Source organism: Anguilla rostrata, chromosome 2, assembly GCF_018555375.3.
Source record: "Anguilla rostrata isolate EN2019 chromosome 2, ASM1855537v3, whole genome shotgun sequence".
Lineage (NCBI taxonomy): Eukaryota > Metazoa > Chordata > Actinopteri > Anguilliformes > Anguillidae > Anguilla > Anguilla rostrata.
The window spans coordinates 63,323,271-63,342,063 of NC_057934.1; the positions used below are offsets into that span (position 1 = coordinate 63,323,271).

At 46.4% G+C, this 18,793-nt stretch overlaps 1 protein-coding gene across 1 annotated transcript; it reads left to right on the plus strand.

The window, feature by feature from the left end:
- Window positions 1-1,082: 1,082 nt before the first annotated feature.
- On the plus strand, window positions 1,083-10,487 carry c1qtnf6b (C1q and TNF related 6b). The gene is made up of 3 exons (XM_064323741.1): window positions 1,083-1,502; window positions 6,052-6,252; window positions 7,457-10,487. The coding sequence occupies exons 2-3, from the start codon at window positions 6,060-6,062 to the stop codon at window positions 8,002-8,004; spliced, it is 741 nt and encodes a 246-aa protein (XP_064179811.1). The 5' UTR covers window positions 1,083-1,502; window positions 6,052-6,059; the 3' UTR covers window positions 8,005-10,487.
- Window positions 10,488-18,793: the final 8,306 nt, after the last annotated feature.

Here is an 18,793-nt window from a genome sequence, read left to right on the forward strand (position 1 = left end):
CCCCACTTCCCCCAGCCCCCACTCCCAAACATCTGTCTTCTTTCCGCAGAGATGAAGTTTCACAGATGTGGAGCAGCCAAGCACAGTGTAGTCAGAGAGGACAGTAATTCAAAAGAACACAACTGTACATTGGCGGAGAAGGCATGTCCTTAAAGTATCTGCAGGCAATACACACGGTGTAGAATTTACTTTGGTGTTAAAATACGAAGACCCGTAATATAACGTTGGGAGGTAGGGGGGAAGGGAGTGGCAAGACTTGATGATGTCACTAAATGGTTTGTAATGGAGGACACACTTCCTTAAAGCACAGTGCACTCTGACACAGTACCACAGCTGAGTTTTTACTTTCTTTCTTTTCTGTTTAACCCATAGCCTGAATAGAAGACTCTGGGTCTTTTGTGGGTCTGTGTCCTGTTAATGAAGAATGTGTTTGAGAGGGGAGGGTCTCCTGATGATCCCCCCTCCTTCCCTACTGCTCACCCCCAACCCCCAAAACCCACCAAAAATGAAATAAGGATTAGGACCTCTACGATGATGTGCAGTGCACCCGTAACGGGCCCCGATGAGCTCAGGTGGAATGGAACCCGTTCCCCTTCCGAACCCCCCGGGATTAGCGGGGTCGTTCTCCCCCAGCGTGCGGTAGATGAAACCCCGTTGTACCACTGCTCTGTGTTGCCGTATATCACTGCCTGTCAGTGAGAGCGTAAGCGCGCTGTGTCAGCCAGAGGCATCATTCTAAAGCCAGCTCTCGTACCTCTAACCTAGACCCCACCTATCCCACTGTTAAGGCCCCCATTATTTGGATGAACGATTTTTTCATATTTTTTCCTGAAACGATGTAATATTACCAGTGTTAATAATGAGAAATCAATCTTATTCTGTTTGCATATAATGAAATGAAGCGCCACGTGTCGTTTAAAATCGTGGTATTTACAATCATATGTGCCCATTTAACATAATTAGCTGATTTAACTCTTAACCCACGTGTTTTGTTTTATGGGGAAATGCAGCTATCCATTTAAATCTGTGACAATTACGTTACGGCGCCAAGAATTTTCAACTCAAATCACAGAGTCCCAGAAGAAACGGGCACACATATCGCCGAAAAGTATTATTCTAGGCATTTAAATATTAAAACTGTGACATGGATGCCAGTGAAATAACAAAACCTGTTTTTATATAAGTAAATAGGTGATAACTGTCACTTGATCACCAAAAATGCATAGGTAGGCTATTCGGCTGTAGAAAATGTTGCGAAAGCACACACCAGCAAAACGCACACCAGATAAAACCTGTTAATTTATTAAGCATTGCATTATGCGTGTGTGTGCGTGCGTGCGCGCGCGCGCGCGCGTGTAAGGCGGTTGCTGCTAAGAAAGCAACAGAGAGAGAGAGAGAGAAAAACTTGAGAGAGAGAGAGGCGGAGGGAAGTATTTTCTCTTTCTTCCCTCCCTCTTCACAGCTGATCGACACGACTGCAGTTGCAGGACCGCTGCAAAGAGGTGAGTGGATTCCAGATTTGCAGTCTACCGAGCAAACATTATTTACACTCAGCTCATAGCGTTATCGTTTACATCAAGACAGTGCCACGCCATCACTTATGCAGGACGTGGGAAACACTGAACCATTTAAATTGATATAATCCGTCAGACTGAATGTTTTACGATGCCATGAAAATAATTGTTTTATGAATGCCTCTAATGCAAAAAAGAAAGCCACATTTTTGTGGAAAATAGTGGGTTAATTTCTTATATTTATAGCTGCAAACTTCACAACCCGTTAGTTGTTCGGCTATAGCTTCGCGGCGCGACTACATTTGGGCTCGTGCATGCCACGCTGTAGGTCAGTGCTCTCGTGTTACCGTAAATTAACTGAGTGTCAAGTTTTGAAGGGACAATTTCACCAGTGCGCGCCACATGGGATACGGGTTTTGAAGGGTTAAGTCTTAAAATGATGCAACACTGTCTTAGCAGTTGCTCTGTGATTGTGCCCTCAAACGAGATGTGCATGCACATTTTCTTTTCCTTTCTTTTTGCTTGCAGTCGTTATGCTAAATAATGCAATTTTGGCCAGGTGCAATTATGTAAAACGTTTGGGGGTAAAAAATAGAATACACCACAGGTTAGTCCACAGCGATCAATTAATAGGATAAACTTTCAGCAAGTTGCAGCCACATTTTCCTGCTGTTTCTAAAAGGCCTAATGCAATCCCTGGTCTACATTTTAGAAAATATATTTCAAATTTGATTATGTTCCAACATTGTGATTAATAACTTCCACTGGATTAAGAGCTGTCAGTTGGACATTATGACTTTCAAGTATGATGTAGTCTTCTTAAAGCCCACAACTTTAAATGCGATTTGCTTTCCTCTTTACGGTGGAAATCACATTAAAATTAGAAATTGAGCCTCCATGGGCAAAAAGAAAACATTAATCATATGCTTTCAAATTCACCAGTGGTGCATCTCAGTTAGTAATCCGCAACGTGGTGTGGGAGGAAAAGCGTCCAAGTGGAGAAATGTATTTGAAGGTCCATAAAAATAAGAACATGAACATTAATACATTTTTATGATGACTAACAGGATGGCAAGCTATCACAAGCTATGTTGCCTCTAGCCTGGAATTTGACGTCGTACGCCTCATGGTAGTCCGTTTCAGTTAGCTTAAGAGTTATTTTGTTCTCTTGTGTCTATTAAGGCATTACTCCATCCTTACGTAGGACTCAAAGGTATGCCTAAAAACTATTAGAAAACTAAATAAGAGTACAGTATACAAACAACCAATGCCTGCCAACTTCTATTCACATGATTACAAAGCGTTCATTTGAAACGTGGGTGCAGTTCATCACAATTTGAGGTTAACATTTCTTTAGATCCAATAAACAATAAGGATTTCCTCCTTGGGATAGTTTTGAAAGATTCATTATTGTCCAGTGTCCAAGTTTCAACATTTAGCATGTGTATCATAAAAAGAGGAGCCATAATTTAGCCCTGAAATGGGAAACATGGCCAGTAAATGTCAGTTAGTGGTAGTAAAATGCTTAAAATATATATATATGTTTTTAAAAAAAATAATCTCCCATCTCCAGTATAGACATGGCCTGAGAATATTATTGTACAGTTCGTTTGCGCATAGATCTGTGGAACTCCTGCTGGTCTGCTAGCTGTTAAAGCCAGTGAATTGCAAGAATACTATGTATCTATGCCACATGGTATCAAGAACCAGCAGAACCATTTTTTTAACTCAAACTTTTAGTCACAAGCTAAAATACATATCCAGGGTAAGCGTATACACTTATAACTTAAGCACAGTAGAACTTATTGTTGGGTTGCCCACTGTTCCTCTTTATGTACAGTAATGTGCTGAAGAGAAAAACAAAAACAGCTTCAGTGTGTATTCAGCTCTAAACTGCACATTTTTTAAATAAATTTATGCATTGTGTCTGGTTTAACCCACATTGCAACATTCCTTCATTTATTGTTTTACCTTAATGTCATCATGTTCTCTGCTACTCATATCAACTTCTGCATTGTATTTGTTGCCATACTGTTCACAAGTACTTCTGTTCGGGTGGTCAGGATGCATTTAACACCAATAAAAGATATACACCTTGTATGTGCACCAGCACTGCAGTTTCATGTTTACCAGCTGAACTGGTACACGGTGAGAATAGACGAGCTGAATGGCCTGTTCTTGTGATCATGGTGTGTTTTGAATGGCTAAATCTAAAATAGACTCGCTGTTTGAAAGCTAAGGATGTGTCTTCAGCCCTGTGAAACACGTGCCAAAACATTTTGTTTTATTTATTCCTTTATTTTTGAGCACCCACCATATGTCAGGCACAGAACGTTGAGCAAATCAGCATTCTAGTCAGGCACAAGAGGTTCTTTGTGCGGTGAAGAAATCGGACATCTAAATCTTTTTTGTTATGCTGTTGTCCTTCCGGGAAAGGAAAAACGCAGGGACACACAAGTGAATGTCCTGGGGTCTGTCTGTGATCGCTTCGTAACGGCACCTCACGCTACGCTCGGTGGGCCTGGCCTGGTTTGCCCCGAATGGGCCAGCGGGGTGCTTCTCCGTGGGGGGGGGGAACCAGAACAGTGTGTGCTGCGCTCAGGCACAAACTGATTAATAGGCGGTCTGTGGGAGGGGGGGGGGGGTCGGTGTGCCGATCGGGGCCGCTGCACAGCTGAAAGCCGCAGCCACCACGCCAGCCGGCGCGCCAAAGCGGCGCGGCAGCGCAATTAAGAGTCAGCGGAACTCGTAAAAGTCCGAAACGCGCCTTGTGACGTACGTGTCGGGATAATAAGACCCGCATTTTCAAATTTGATGAAGTCCATGTGCGAGTAGGTTCCGGAGAGGGCGGTGTGACCCTGGCGTGTTGAAGCATTGCACCTGGCTCTGTTCTGTGCTGTGTATTTACACAGGGATTGGCGAAGGTTGGAGGCTGGGTTGAGCACATAATACACATACACATTTGCATACTACAGGAGAGAGACGGATTTTCCAGGGCAAACTAAGCTGCGTTTCACAGATTTCGATGAAAATGGGCCCCATTCAGGGAGCCCCAGGACTGAGCGAGAAAAGTGCTTTCCTGTTGCTGCTCCATGTAATTCCTCCAGATGTGAGCAGTTATGCACATTTAAGTCCGATTTCACTCTTCTCCATCACTGGCTACATTCTGAGGATGTAGCAGTACTGCACCTTCTCCAGACAATGTTAACACAGAGATTAGACCTGTGCTTGGAGTGAAGTATATCAGGAGAGGACAGGCGTCGTATGGTTCTCCAGCCAGCCTTATCATTATTTTAGAATTGTCAATCCACAAAAAGTGCTTACATGTTAAGTGTGTAGCTAGTGAAGTCTTGATTAATTCCAAACCCCCCCTCAAAGAAAAGGTGATGACATACTGTTGTGCTTCTGTATGCTAACTAGCTTGTTACTAGCTAATTGAGTTTGTCAACTCAGAAGCAAAAATGGGAAAACATTTTTGAGGTTTTTGACATAATATGTCTGTGTTCATGTTGCCAAGGCATTTAACAGCTATAAAGTTAGCATGACAGAAGTTTCTATCATTGCCATACTGTACTTCCAGTGAGAGAGACATGTGAACAGTGATTATTTCTGGGTACGGCTGTGGGTGGGCTGGTGGGATTCCATTTTGACACCCTCTCTCTGTGCATTTGGCTTGTTGGCTGCACCACAAGCTGATGTAGCTGCACGTATGATGAGCGGAGGGGACAGCAGGAGCGCGGTTCAAACCGCAGCCAAAGACAACACCGACAGATGGGGCGACATAGCTCAGGACATAAGAACGGCTGTCTGGCAGTCGGAGGGTTGCCGGTTCGATCCCCGCCCTGGGCGTGTCGAAGTGTCCCTGAGCAAGACACCTAACCCCTAACTGCTCTGGTGAGTGAGAGGCATCAATTGTAAAGCGCTTTGGATAAAAGCGCTATATAAATGCAGTCCATTTACCATTTACAGTTGTCTCGCTCGGTGGAGGCCGTGTCGGTTCACACGACCCCCCCCCCCCCGAGCCCCCGAGCTGGAGCGCCTGGCACCTTCTTGTGCTCAGCACGTTTAGGAAAATCAAGCGAACGTCAGCTTTCTCCGCTCGAGTTAAGTTAAGCTTCCACCTAGACCAGCCAGTCGTCAAGCCCGCCAGTTCTGCCGGTGAAAGCTCTATTCAGGGAACAATCAGCGTGTTTCTATAAAAGCCTTGAGCGTGAAATTTAAACCAGAGATATTGGCTGGGAATTCAGTATAAGAAATGCGGACATTTGTTGGGCTGGACAATGGAAGTAATGTATGTCCCAGTTGATTTTCCAGGGATCCACACCTCAGCTTCACTGCGGTTCCCCCTTGGCTGCTTATTTAAGGTTCCCTTGTTTGCTGATCCATCAGTATCTGTTTGTGCAAAGTCAAATAAACTTGAACTTGAATTGAGTGCAAGCTCAGGCTCTGTGACCTCAGAGCGGAAGTTTGTTAGGACCGTCCAGTCGGCTGCTGTCCTCGAACTGGTGACTAAATCCTCCCCCCTCTGGGCCCCCAGCTGTAGTCATGTTTGGAGGGATCCTGCCCCTGGTGCTGCTCCTCCCCTTGGTCGCCTCCGCCTCCCCTTCCAAGGCCCCTCCCAGGATCTGCAGGCGCTGCTGTGACCATCTCGAGCCACCGGAGGGCGCCTCTACCCGCACTGCCCCTCCCCAGCGGGTGCCCGAAGTCCGAACCTTCATCAACATGACCATCCTCAAAGGTACGTCCGCCCCCGTGGACGTCCGCTGCGCCCAGCTCTCACTCGCAGTCCGCGAGCCGCCCGCCAGCCGCCCGCCAGCCCTCAGTTTCCCTGCATGAGCTCCACTTGTGGACGCGTGTCGCGGGTTCCTTCTCTCCAATATCTGAGGCGGTTGGATATTGAGATATTGTGTTGGAATGAAACAGGGGCGTAGACAAACAAAAAAAGAGACTCCCACAGCAGATCCCCCTGTAGCACGGAGGTCAGCTGCGATGTGTACACGTGTACAGCGCCTGAGCCCCAGTCCCACGAAATTCCCTCCCGCTGTTTCGTCTCGAGGCCTCGGACACTGGGAGACTTGGGAAATTCCACTTCAGTCGTCCAACTGCAAGCCTCCCTGAGATTCTACTGGGGGAAAAAAAAGGGTCAGGAGTGTGATTCACTGGTTAAAACTGTTCTTCCTCAAGCTAAATGAGACCACTGTGTTTTGCGGCTATAATGTGTTTTGTGGGGTGGGGGGGGGGGGGCGGGGGTGGGGGTAGGGGGGTGGGTTGTAAGGGGATGAAAAAAAAGAAATCTAATCCCGCATTTTAAGTTGTTGTGAATCCATACCGGTCCGTGCTGCACTCTCAGCGCAGTAACCTGGCAGAGAACTTGCTTATGTGGCAGTAACATGACCGAGGCGGGGCGTTGGATAAGTATAGCGACTCGCTGGGCTGTGGTATAACAAACAGCAAAGTATGTACCCCAGCAAGCAGAGGCACATGTGCCGTGAGCTCAGAGCAGCTGTACCAACCGGTTTTAGGGAACACCCTGTATGTGGGCTCCCAGTGTAATGTTTACTGCAGTAATGAGCACTCAGCATTTGCCTGCCCTTGAATACTGTACCCGGGATCGCTCGACTCTTGATTGGATAAATGTTGTTTCCAGATGCAGCGTGCTTTAAATTTTAAGCAGTATTCAGGAACTAACTGGGCTGAGAAATTCTGCACTCTTGTTTGGTAACTGTATTTACTTTGTTTATACCAGTATCTGTGCGAAAATCATTTGTGCGGAAAAGTCAGGTCACCCGTCTTCATTTCATATGAAGCACTGAGCCTTTGCTAATTGTACAAATACCCATGATCCAGCTGGGTCAGAGGTTACGAGGACTACAGATTCTTATTCATAGTCTACAGGGACTGAAAGCTCTCCATGTTCTCATGATTGTTTCTTTTTCTTGTAGGGGACAAAGGTGACAGGGGGGACAAGGGGACACCAGGGAAAGCTGGAATCGAGGGGTCCCCAGGGGCCCCTGGCCCCATGGGTCCCAAAGGAGGCAAGGGCCAGGCTGGTCCCCCTGGAGACCCCTGCAAAACCCAGCACTCGGCCTTCTCCGTGGGCCGACGGAAGGCCCTGCACAGCGTGGAGTACTACCAGGCGCTGGTCTTCGACACGGTCTTCGTCAACCTCCACGAGCACTTCAACATGTTCAAGGGCAAGTTCTACTGCTACGTCCCGGGCGTCTACTTCTTCAACGTCAACATCCACACCTGGAACTTCAAGGAGACCTACATGCACATCATGCAGAACGACCAGGAGAAGGTGATCCTGTACGCCCAGCCCAGCGAGCGCAGCATCATGCAGAGCCAGAGCATCATGCTGTCCCTGGAGCAGAACGACGAGGTGTGGGTCCGCCTGTACAAGCGCGAGCGGGAGAACGCCGTCTACAGCGACGACGTGGACGTCTACATCACCTTCAACGGCTACCTCATCAAGCCCAACGTGGAGTAGACCCCAGACTCCACTACCCAGCTGCCAGCCCCTACTTCTAACCCCTAATAGAGGTCCTCTTACGTAGGGCTCTTGAATACCCAATTTAAAAAAAAAAAGATTTAACAGAAGCCACTGAATTAATGGAAAAGTAAAATAAACCAGTAAATCAGCTGAATAAACAAGCAAGTAAATGCGAGCCTGAGACCTTGAAGGGTTTTCAAGTCCTAAAACTGTACAAGTCTGAAAATGACTTGTTTTACTAAACTGATTCTTATTTTTTTATTTACATGGAAATTAATTAATACAGTGCAAATTTGAACATTTTGGTTGGGGAGGGGGGGCTGTGCAGGTGTTTACAATGGTACAGTTGACCTGGTTTTAAAGATATATTGGTGCTGCAGGTCTGCACTGAAGGGGCCACAGGCTCATGTTGATATCCTCACAAAACCTATGATATTTTGGTGCTCCCTTAACGACAACAGCAATAATTTTTTCTATATATATTTTTTTAGAACATTACAAAAAAAGCAAGGTGCTGTACTGGATCTGCAGTATTCTACAGGGATCGGTTTGCCAAGTTTGAAACCATTTCTGCAGCTGCCTACAGTTAAAAGGTTCCATGACTAATCCCCAAAGAACAGTATTCATCTCCATGGCTTCTCCTTAAAAACCCTTCTTTGAACCTGAAGTGAAACAATCCTTAAATGGAAGGAGCACCGCTGGGGGAACAGAAAGATTGACCGAAAGTAGAAAGGATACGTTGTGTTTCTCAAATCGTCCCCGGCAAGGTGAAGGTGTTGGAAGAGAACTCTGTGACAGGATGTGGTAAAAGTGCCGGTTATATTTACAGCTGTAAAAAGGTTCTTTTAAAAAAGATTTTTGAACAGACTCTATGCCACTGTTTATGACATTTGTCTGAACTGACAGAAAACATTCATAAAATCCTTCAGTACATTACACTGCCTAAAGCTTTCCAAACCATAATGACGTAAGAAGCGATTAACAGTAGTTCTAAAAGGCAATGCACATATGCAGTATCTCAAAGTTTGTCATTACAATATGAGGTAGCCTTTTAAAAAAATCATTTTTAGGGGAAGTCTTTTAAAAATTGCATTGTCTGTTCAACAAAATGGTTTCTGAGCAAATGAATGGGCCCTAAAATCAAGATACTCTGATGTTAGTTATGGACAGATGCATAGTGGGGCTGCATTTCAAAAGCAGGGGATCCCCTGATAGGGTGGAGAACTTCTCAGTCAACCTCAGGCCCAAACAACCCATCTGCACTCAGAAAGCCACAGATGGCTGGGGGGCTGCTTTCTAAACAGATTTGAAACAGGAAGTCAAGGATGTGTGCTGGTTCTCTCTAAATGAAACCAGACCTCACCACTGTTGGTCTATGACGGAGTTGGGGGAGAAGTGAAGAGAGAGAAAGAGACAGAGAGGAACGTTAAAATTTATCCCAACCGGTAAATTTTAGTAATTACTTGATGGCCCGGTTGTGTTCCTTAGTTATTGCCTAGTTTGTCGTTCACGCCAGCCCTTGGAAACAAATGCAGAAGGTGGAGCCAAAGAACAGCAAATGAGGACCGACATCCTCGCAAGGATCCTCTGATGTTAGCGCCTGGTTAAACTGTGAGCGGCGCGCGGGGTTGTGGGGTTGACACTTTCTTGGCCGTCTCAGTGGAAGTGGGGATTTTATGGCTCTGTTTTAGCATCGCCAACACAAACATCAGTGAGACCGAAGGCATGTTAGGACTTGGGCAAACGGAGTCAGCTGCTAAAACTCGGTAGCAAAGTGAACTGCGAGTGTAGCATAAGCAAAAAGAGGTAGAGGCAGAGTCTATTAAGCCAAGAGTTTATGGCTGCCGGTGGAAGTGCAGAGTTGTGGTTTTGGCTAAGAGCTGCAGCCTCAGGTGAAAACAACAGCTGGCAGGCTTGATCTCGGATCCGATACGCTTCGATAAAGTAGAAGACAATGAGTTATGGTGCAGTTACGCTCACCTCAATGAGCAAACAAAGAGCAGAAAAGACAAGACAAGTTGGCCTCGTTTGCTTTTCCGGTTGCTCGGTGAGCCCAGACAGTATTTTTTTGGCAACTAAAAAGCTAAATGAAATCATAGTCATAAACAAGACTGAAGAACAAGAGTGAACAGAAACAGGATATCAACACGGGGTTGCAACAAGGGATTATGGGACGTTGAAATGCCTTAAGCATTAGTATATCATTATTTGTGGAATGTCCACAGTTTAAGGGCCAAAAGGTTACTTTAAATAATTCTCTGAAGGATTATTTTTTTTGTTGTCGTTTATATTTTAGTTTCCAATACTGGTGCTTAAGTCTTGTTTGTCTATAGGTGCTACTATTGTATTTGATTCAATAAATGTGCAATTTTTTATATCTGAAATAAAAATATATATATATACTGTATGTGAATAATGCATACATTTTCATAATGTATGTGGAATATGTTGTAATTAAATATACTGACTCACTGATGAAACCTTGGGAAGCAATAATTGGGTTGAGTCAAGCTCCACTGCTGAGATCAGACACTGACCTGATCTTATTTCAGCCATGCATTTCTGTTTTTACAAGCGCTTTGTACCTATCTACAATTAATATACCGCTGTTCATATCCTCTGTTGGATAATTTGACCCAGAGGCATAATTTTCATATTTAATTTAATGCTTTCGGGTCAGTGCTGGCGGTCTCATTTGACACATCAGGGCTTTTTAAATTTTTAAATGCCAGCGAGCGTTCAGCTGTGAGAACAGAGGCCTGGAGGCTCTGCTGATAAGCTATCTATTTCAGAGCTCCTCTGGACCATCAGCGCCAGTCATCAGGTCACGCATCCAGCGATTCTGCTCTACCTCCCGGATCGGGCGCCCACGCACCTGCCCCTTTTGCCGCTCCAAATGCCCAGTGTGCCCCCTTTGATTTAAAAAAAAACATACACATACATAATTTGTATTATTATTGTTGCTGCCATTAAATTTAATTAATTCATTTCACAATACCTGGGTGTTTTTTCAGGTCGGTGTGCCCTTTTCTTTTCACTTTGAGCACCTGCCCCTCAAAAGCCATATCCCTAACCGTCATTGGTCAACTGCCTATCAATGTATGAGAAACTCGTAATTCATTCGTTGTTAACGGAATGTCTGTTGCAGTCCATTTATAGCCTTAAAGCAGCTGTAGCCCACATATGTTTGGGTGATATCTGCAGTAGCCCACCTGGACAGGCTCTTGTCTCTGCCGGCCTGTGAAACTTGATGTGGCCCAGTGAATGGATGCTGTGGAATAACGGACTCTGGAAGTTTCTGTAGCACAGCCGTAGGTAACAGCCGGAGGAGGGTGGAGAACCCTAATGTGCCTGTCAACAAGGAGGACTGCGGGGTGGAAATCAGCCTGCCAAACCCAGCCTGGTTCTGGCCATATTCATCTTGAGCTAGGGGGTGAAACTATTTTGGCGAACCCCCCCCCGCCAGGTCCTCATTGCCGTTTAAAGTGGAGCCACTCAGTCAGTGGGTAAGCAGCGTCGCCATTTAATGGCGCTGTCGGTGCTGCTGCGCCCCGGCTCCGGTGGAGGGGGCGTCCGGATTCCTGCGTCGGTATGCGGGGCCCGACCACATCCTGCCAAAGCCTGCGCCGCGTCACTGCGACCACACGCTGGCCCCGCCGCTGCCGCTAATTACAAGGTCCGAGCCGCCGCGCGCCCATCCCGCGTCCCGCCCAGGCCTGTGCAGACAGGCGGGGTAAACACACGGCTCTGTGCGGCTCTGTGCGGCTCTGCAAGGCCCTGCGCAGTTCTGCACAACTCTGCGCAGCTCTGCGCAATTCTGTGGCTCACTTACTGTACTTACAAACGCCATCCTACTTAGAATTTACATCACACTAACACTGAATAAGTAAACACACATTCACACCACCTGCCTGTCTGCCAATCACTGTGTAATTTTACGTAGCGTCTGTGGGGTCCTGGATCAGCACGACTTGAATTGCTTTTATTGACACTCGAGCTTTGTTGTCTGTACTTATGGGTGATAACAATCCTACAGTTACTAACATTATAAGTTAACAGAACAATCTACTTACTATGTGACTACTGAGGAAATGAACACCGCTCCAAAAGACATGTCCTTGCCTACAAGTAACTCTGCTTCCACACAGTTCTACCCCAAATACAAGACTGTAAACAGATCTTAAAATAATGTAAGCATATTAGAGTGTAGCAATTCAAATGTGTACGAGTCACACACAGATTAATTTTAAGTACATCCCCAGTCAGTGAATCAAAAACGTCATTATTTTAATAAAATTAGAGTTGTTAAAATATAAACTGTAGGCCAAGGAATCTTAAACTACCTGCACACATCATGAAAAATACATAATACCCCACTGTTCACTTATCATTCATAACGCAACAGAAAATCAACATAATCTCTTAATCACAAAATGCAACCTTTCCTTTCAATCTGGGGCTTTTATATAGCTATGATTCTTTTCAGTATTAAACCAAGTATTACAGATTAGGATTACATTTGATAATAAAGGAGATTTAAAAAATGTAATCCCCACCAATAGAATAAAAACACATCGTCGTGGCAGGCTTTCCTAGCCCTCCTTTTGCCCCCACTTATTCCGAAACAATTCTGTTTACCAAAAAAAAAAAAAAAAGCTTAAATTTTCTGTTTGTTCTCTAGCTCTCCATGTCTCCACCCCAAGGGGCCTACCTCTGTGCCAACACACACACAATAAGCATTCCGTAGGTTTTTGTGGCTTAATTCTACCGCGGTTACACCCTCTCCTCTAAGATTGGGCTGGTCCTCACTACTGCCGTAATAAAGATTTATATATAGTCACAGTTGGAAAGGCTGCATGGCCTGGCCTGATCCAGCTGTCACATAATTCTGAAACACTGAGGCATAATTCCAGGTTCTGAGAACTTTTTTTGGTGGGTCAGTTTTGCAGTAACCTTGGCTTTTTAACACGGATTGTTAAACAGGAAGAAAAACAAAACAAAAAAAAACACTGGCAAAACCGACCTCTGAACATAGCATATCCAACTCACGCATTACATTCCGGTAGCTTTCTTGCCAATAAACCAGGTCTGTTTTTGCCAGACTAATTAAGGAGCACAGTACTTACTTCGGATGTCTAGTGGCTCTGCTTTGGGTCTGGAGTAACACTGCTGGTGGAGCTGAATCAGCCCAGATTCTTAAGTCATTTTATGTTTGCAGTGCCGTCACTGGTCTTTTCTGGAATCGCACAGAAGATCACACGTGGCTCAGTGCGTCTCTATAGACTCGCAGAAAAGCCAAGGCCGAGGCCTGTGTCCTCCGTGCAAGGACGGGTCTGCTTCTTGTCTAATCATGGACGTATGCCACAATGCAACACATAATTGGGTAGTGTCATCCAGGGAGGAGTGACTTTCTGCAGGCACTGCACCCCCCACCTCATTCCTCTAAAGCAGTGGTGTATAAACCCATCTGAGAAGGGCCAGTGCGGGTGCCACCTTTTTATTAGGCCCACACTAAAGCACCCGATTCGGTTTCTTTCCACTAATCGAGGTCAATTCAGACTGGGCGCTGCCTTGTTGAATCGGGGGTTTTACTCTAGGGATGGGGGGGAATAGAGCTTGCACCCACACCAGCCTTTTTTTGGAATATACCAGATGCCCCTGGTGCCAGTGATCTGTGCGCTCCTGCTGCATCAGCTGCGCATCAGCTCCAGCACAGTAACTGCAGCTGCGCAGGTGGTGGTTTTTTTCCCAGCAGCCGCAGCTCTGGGTAGAGGCGTAGGAGTGTGCGGCAGGGTCCGTAGTTTTCAACTGGACTTTGAATTTGGGGAGAATTTTTTTATTTTTAACGATGTGTTTATATTAAAGTAACCAAATACCCAATCAGACGAGAGAACAAATGATATCAATCCGCCCCCTTGTCCATGAAGAAGGATATTCATCACTTACATGAAGATAAAGAGTGCATAAGTGCCCATGTGAATACTCACACTAGCTCACACTTAACATTTCCTTCCAGCAACATTTAATCCAGGGAGGCCAACTAGTAATGTACATATGCATATACAGTACATCTGAAATTTGGTTGATGATTGGTCACATTTGATGCACCCATCTGTAAAGAGCCTGTTACACTGGTTTAGATGCCATCATCAGCCTCGTCTCACCCTCTCAACTGAAAAACTGAAAAAGAAAAAAAGAAACTGAAAATCTACTATTGAAACTTGAAATGCAAACAAAATCCTTTAATTACCGTCTTGAAAAAAAACGCTCTATCCCCAGCCATAGTTTACTAAGCTGAAAGTCACAACGGAAGCTGGCTTGTCGAGTCTTGTTTCCATTCCAAACAACATTTCAAAAGCTTCTCAATGTGGCTACATGGATTAACACCTCAGCGTCTGATGCACAAGCAACAACTGACACCAATGTTTGGGCTGCTCCTTCAACTGATGCTTCATAAACTTGCTCTTTAATAAATCAAACACACGCTTGATTTTTGTATCCCTGCTGCCATCTAGTGAACAAACTTGGAACACTGCGGTCTGCAGCGCCCTCTCTTACAATCTTACAATGGTCACCAAACAGCCCTCTGTTTCATCACAAGTCAGTCTCTCTGAAACCAATGAACCATATACAGCACTCTTCAGGACTTCTGTGCTGGTATCATGCACCTTTGCGGAAACACGCTCTGCCTGAGAGAAGACAGATTTACTGCCACTGCAAAGGCAAATCCATTAACTATGAGATACCGGGAAAGAGGGAAAGAGTGAAGTGGAAAAGAGGAGTAGTGCCGCCCACTCATGTAATTCCCAAATGCCGGCTTCGTAATAATGCAGTGGAGAAATTAAAATGGCCTTGTGCCATGTTTCTAACTAATTCCTTTGTGTTCAGGAAAAAAACGTTCAGGAAGAGGTTGCTAACAGATGCAATTTTAAACATTCACAGGCAACTCAAAACAGGAAGTTGGACACAAAACCTTAAAAAGTCAAGAATACTTTTTGGATTTTATTTTTAAATTAATTTATTATATTTCTTTGTCATAGAATCATTTTCTGTTGATGTTCAAGGTTAACATACAGCCATTCATATACAAAACAGATGTATTTTTTTTCTATATTCAGATTCATAAATGTACACTCTTCCATGTTAACAGAAGAAAAAAAAAAAATCCTTTTTACAGGTTTCTTCCAAATGAACATTTTCGTAAACCTCTCCTCGGGCGCAGGGGCTACAGCGGCTGTTTTTAAAAACACTGGCACAATCACAGGCACCGCGGGTTTGGCCACAAACGCCCAGGCACTGACGACGAAAACACAACGACAGTAACACAACGGCAGTCAAGTGACAGAACTAGACTGGGTCCACCTGTCCCTCTTTAACACCAACCCCTCCAAAAAAAAATGTTTAAAAAAAAAAGGAAGTGGAGGAGACTAAATTAGGAATTCATCACCGTCGGTTTAACTGGGGGGGTGGAGCGGCGCGCCGTGGGGGTGCCAGCAGGTGTCTGTGATCACGGAGCGTTTCCGCTCGTTTACTGCGTATCCAGGCACCCCACCGGGATTGGGAAAGCATGTGAGCGCAGTCTGAAGGGACCCCCACCCATGTACAGGACTCCCCCCAGGTAGGGATTAAAAAAAATAAAAAATAAAAAAATAATACATTTTGTCGTCCTTGCCAAACACACACCTGATGAAGGACTGTGTAAATTATTTACCGTTCCGGTAACATTTCGAACCGCCACACAGTTATGGAGCTGGGCAGGCGCCAGAGCTGGAGGTGCTAGTCGAGCATTTAAAGGGCAGCAGGGTCTGAGTGAAGCACGGGGGGACATGGCGGGCTGGGGGGCGGGGGGCGGAGGGGGCAGTGGCTGTTCATCTGGAACGCTCTAAACGGACAGGGGAATGGAATCGGCAGAATGGCTGGCAGGAATCGCTCCAGCCCTGGCCGTAACCACCTGCTGGCCTGACACCTCTGGGGGTCCCTTCCACATGAATCACTGTGGAGCGGGGCAGATTTGCAGCAGTGTGAAAGACAGGCACAGAGCCTGGGGCAGGGGGCGGGGGAGCAGGGGGCGGCGGGGGGGCGGGTGGCTGGAGGGCAGGCTCAGACGCCGGGAGACTTTACGGCAGCTGTTACCGCAGCCGCAGCAGATAAAGCGATGGCTCATATCCTGTCACCACGCTCCAAGGGCCCGACTTCCCCCTCTGTCCTTAAAAAACCCCGCTTATCTTAACCGCCTCCTGCCCGTCTCTGCGCGTCCAGGGTTTCAGGACACTCTGCTCGCATGCAAACCTCTCCGGCCAACGCGGAACGGTGCCACGTCCCCGAACTCGGTCTTCCCGAGTGTGCGTGGGTCACACCCCTGCTCAGCTCCCTCCGACGGCGGGCCCCATGTCAGCCTGCATCCAGTCTGGAAGCTCCGCCACGCCGCCAATCTTCAAATCCCAAACCCCGCCCGGAGGTGACCGGCTTTCCCCTCCCCGTGCGGTCGCTTCTCCCAGCCACGACGCCTGCCTGGACTGGCCCCACAGGGGTGGAATGAGCTTCCCCAAATTTACCAGGACAGCAAAATCACTGGAAGTCTTCCGATGTAGACTGACGATGCACCTCAGACTGTATTTTGGCCCCCCTCCCATCCCATAATACCTACCTCCTTTCATACAAATTTAAGTTATTGGTTTTTTTATGGTTTAGGTTATATTGTTTATAGTTTTAGGCTTCTCATCTTGTTGTGAATGCATTTTGAATTTGTACTTTGGGTCTTCGTTAGCATAGTTAACACGCTAGTACTGTTGTGCTGTTGCATTTTTCGCACGTTGGTCTGGGAGTGTTGTTAGCTAAGTCTGGCACCGTAGCTCACTGTAATCCAGTGAATGCACTTCTGTTTCCTCCTATATTGCAAGGTGCTCTGGGTAAGAGCGCCTGCTAGACGAATGTAATGTAACTGAATGAGAGGTAGCATTCCCCCTAGTGGCCAAGTTCTGGCATCACAGCACCATGGTGCTCCCTGTCACTCGATGTAGTGGACCATGAGTCAGCACTGCAGTTCTGCTGAAGTATGAAAAGGATGCTGTAAATGAATGCCAGAAGCCCTTCCTGTTCCCCTCAAAAATGCTGTGAACTATACGCCTCGACCTGCCTTGAACCGCATGACCGGCGTACGCGAGTGCCTTTCCGTTACAGTTAATAAGTGACGATATGGTTCAGCATGACTAATGCTAAGAAACCAGTCAAAACATCTGAACCGCACCAACGAAGCGCAGAAACGCCACTATAAGCCCAACACCACGGGAGAAACCGCACTCACCTCTCAGTCAGGGTTGGGGTCAACCTTCAATTCAGTCCATTCCGAAAATGAACTGACATTTAATTCATGAACTTAAAAATTCCCCCCATTTGTTCCATGTGGATTTTTCAATTCACAAATTGAATTTAAATTCTTTTTCCAAAATCAAGTTGAAATGGTTTTGACCGGCGACCGAACTCTCAGTGTTTCCGCCTGCCTCTGGCTTGGGCTCCTGCCCAGCTCAAATTGGGTGAACAGCCCTTCTGTCGAACATCCAAACACAAGGGCCTGTTTCAAAAGGCCCCAACAGAGAAAATCAATTACGGTATTCTCACCGACAACGTGACTGAGCTCCGAGCCTGGGACATTAATCACAGATTGTGCAGTTCCAGACTGTTGCACGAACTTCTCCATCATGGCAGAAGGATAACTCTGACCTATATATATATCTTGCCCACACGGTTTCATCAGCAGGGGTCTTCATAATTGGCCGTGGAGGCAGCGAGCGAGAGCGAAACAACCGCAAACACTTGAGATGAATCAGTGGGATTCTTGGAAAGGAGCTCAAAGACAATTTGGTAAAGGGTGGCTCTTCCCAGAATCCTCTACCCCTGGAGACGCAAGTGCGTGTTAGTGGTTTGTGACACAATGAGTGGGTGGAGGGGGGAGGGGGGAGGGGGTCATATGGAGCCTTTCCAAACTACAATTAGATGAAAGAAGCTGGCAGACAAAGGGGGGGGGGGGGAACATCATGAAAATAACAACAAACAGATCAAACCCCCCCCCTTCCCTTGTGTAAGCACCAGCAGTCCACCAAACAGCCTTACTGGGTACCAAACACACAGGTCCAAAAACAACCACGCTGACCCTGACTCACAACAATGTAATAACCAAAAAATAATAATTTACCTTAGCATGTAGGCTATAAAGGCCAGACACAGTGAATGTTTGCTACTACTACTGCTTGACACTCTCCAATTTCAGGTAGGCTATATCATATTTTTTTTTTTTTTTTGGGGGGGGGTGAGGAGGGGTTAAGCCAGGCCAGGCAATAGAGGCCCCCCCAGTCAATGGGCTTGTACTTAATTAGCACACTCTGGGTCAGACACACCAGAGAGCAGTGAGCAGCGTTAGCGAGCTGGAGAAGGAGCAGCTGTTCTGCTGGAAAGCCCACGCAGGAGAACCCGGGAGCCCAGCGAGGGTCCATCTGTCACCCGGAGCAACAAGAAACACTGCCCCTGTGACGGGCCCTGCTGCAGCCCAGCGCGCGGACACCTGACCCAGGGAAGGGCCGATGCCACTCCAGCTCAGAGACGGCCACGCTGCCGGGGGGCCAAAATCACTCCGGCCCGGCAAGTGTGTGGGCGGGGACAGAGGCGGAGTTAATGGCTGCTGAACTTACTACATCTCCTGACTATGTTTGCCGTATGTCCAAAGCTGCACGAAAAAAAAAAAAGACTACCCATAATTCCCTCCTGTTTCTGACCGACTGTACTTTGTCAT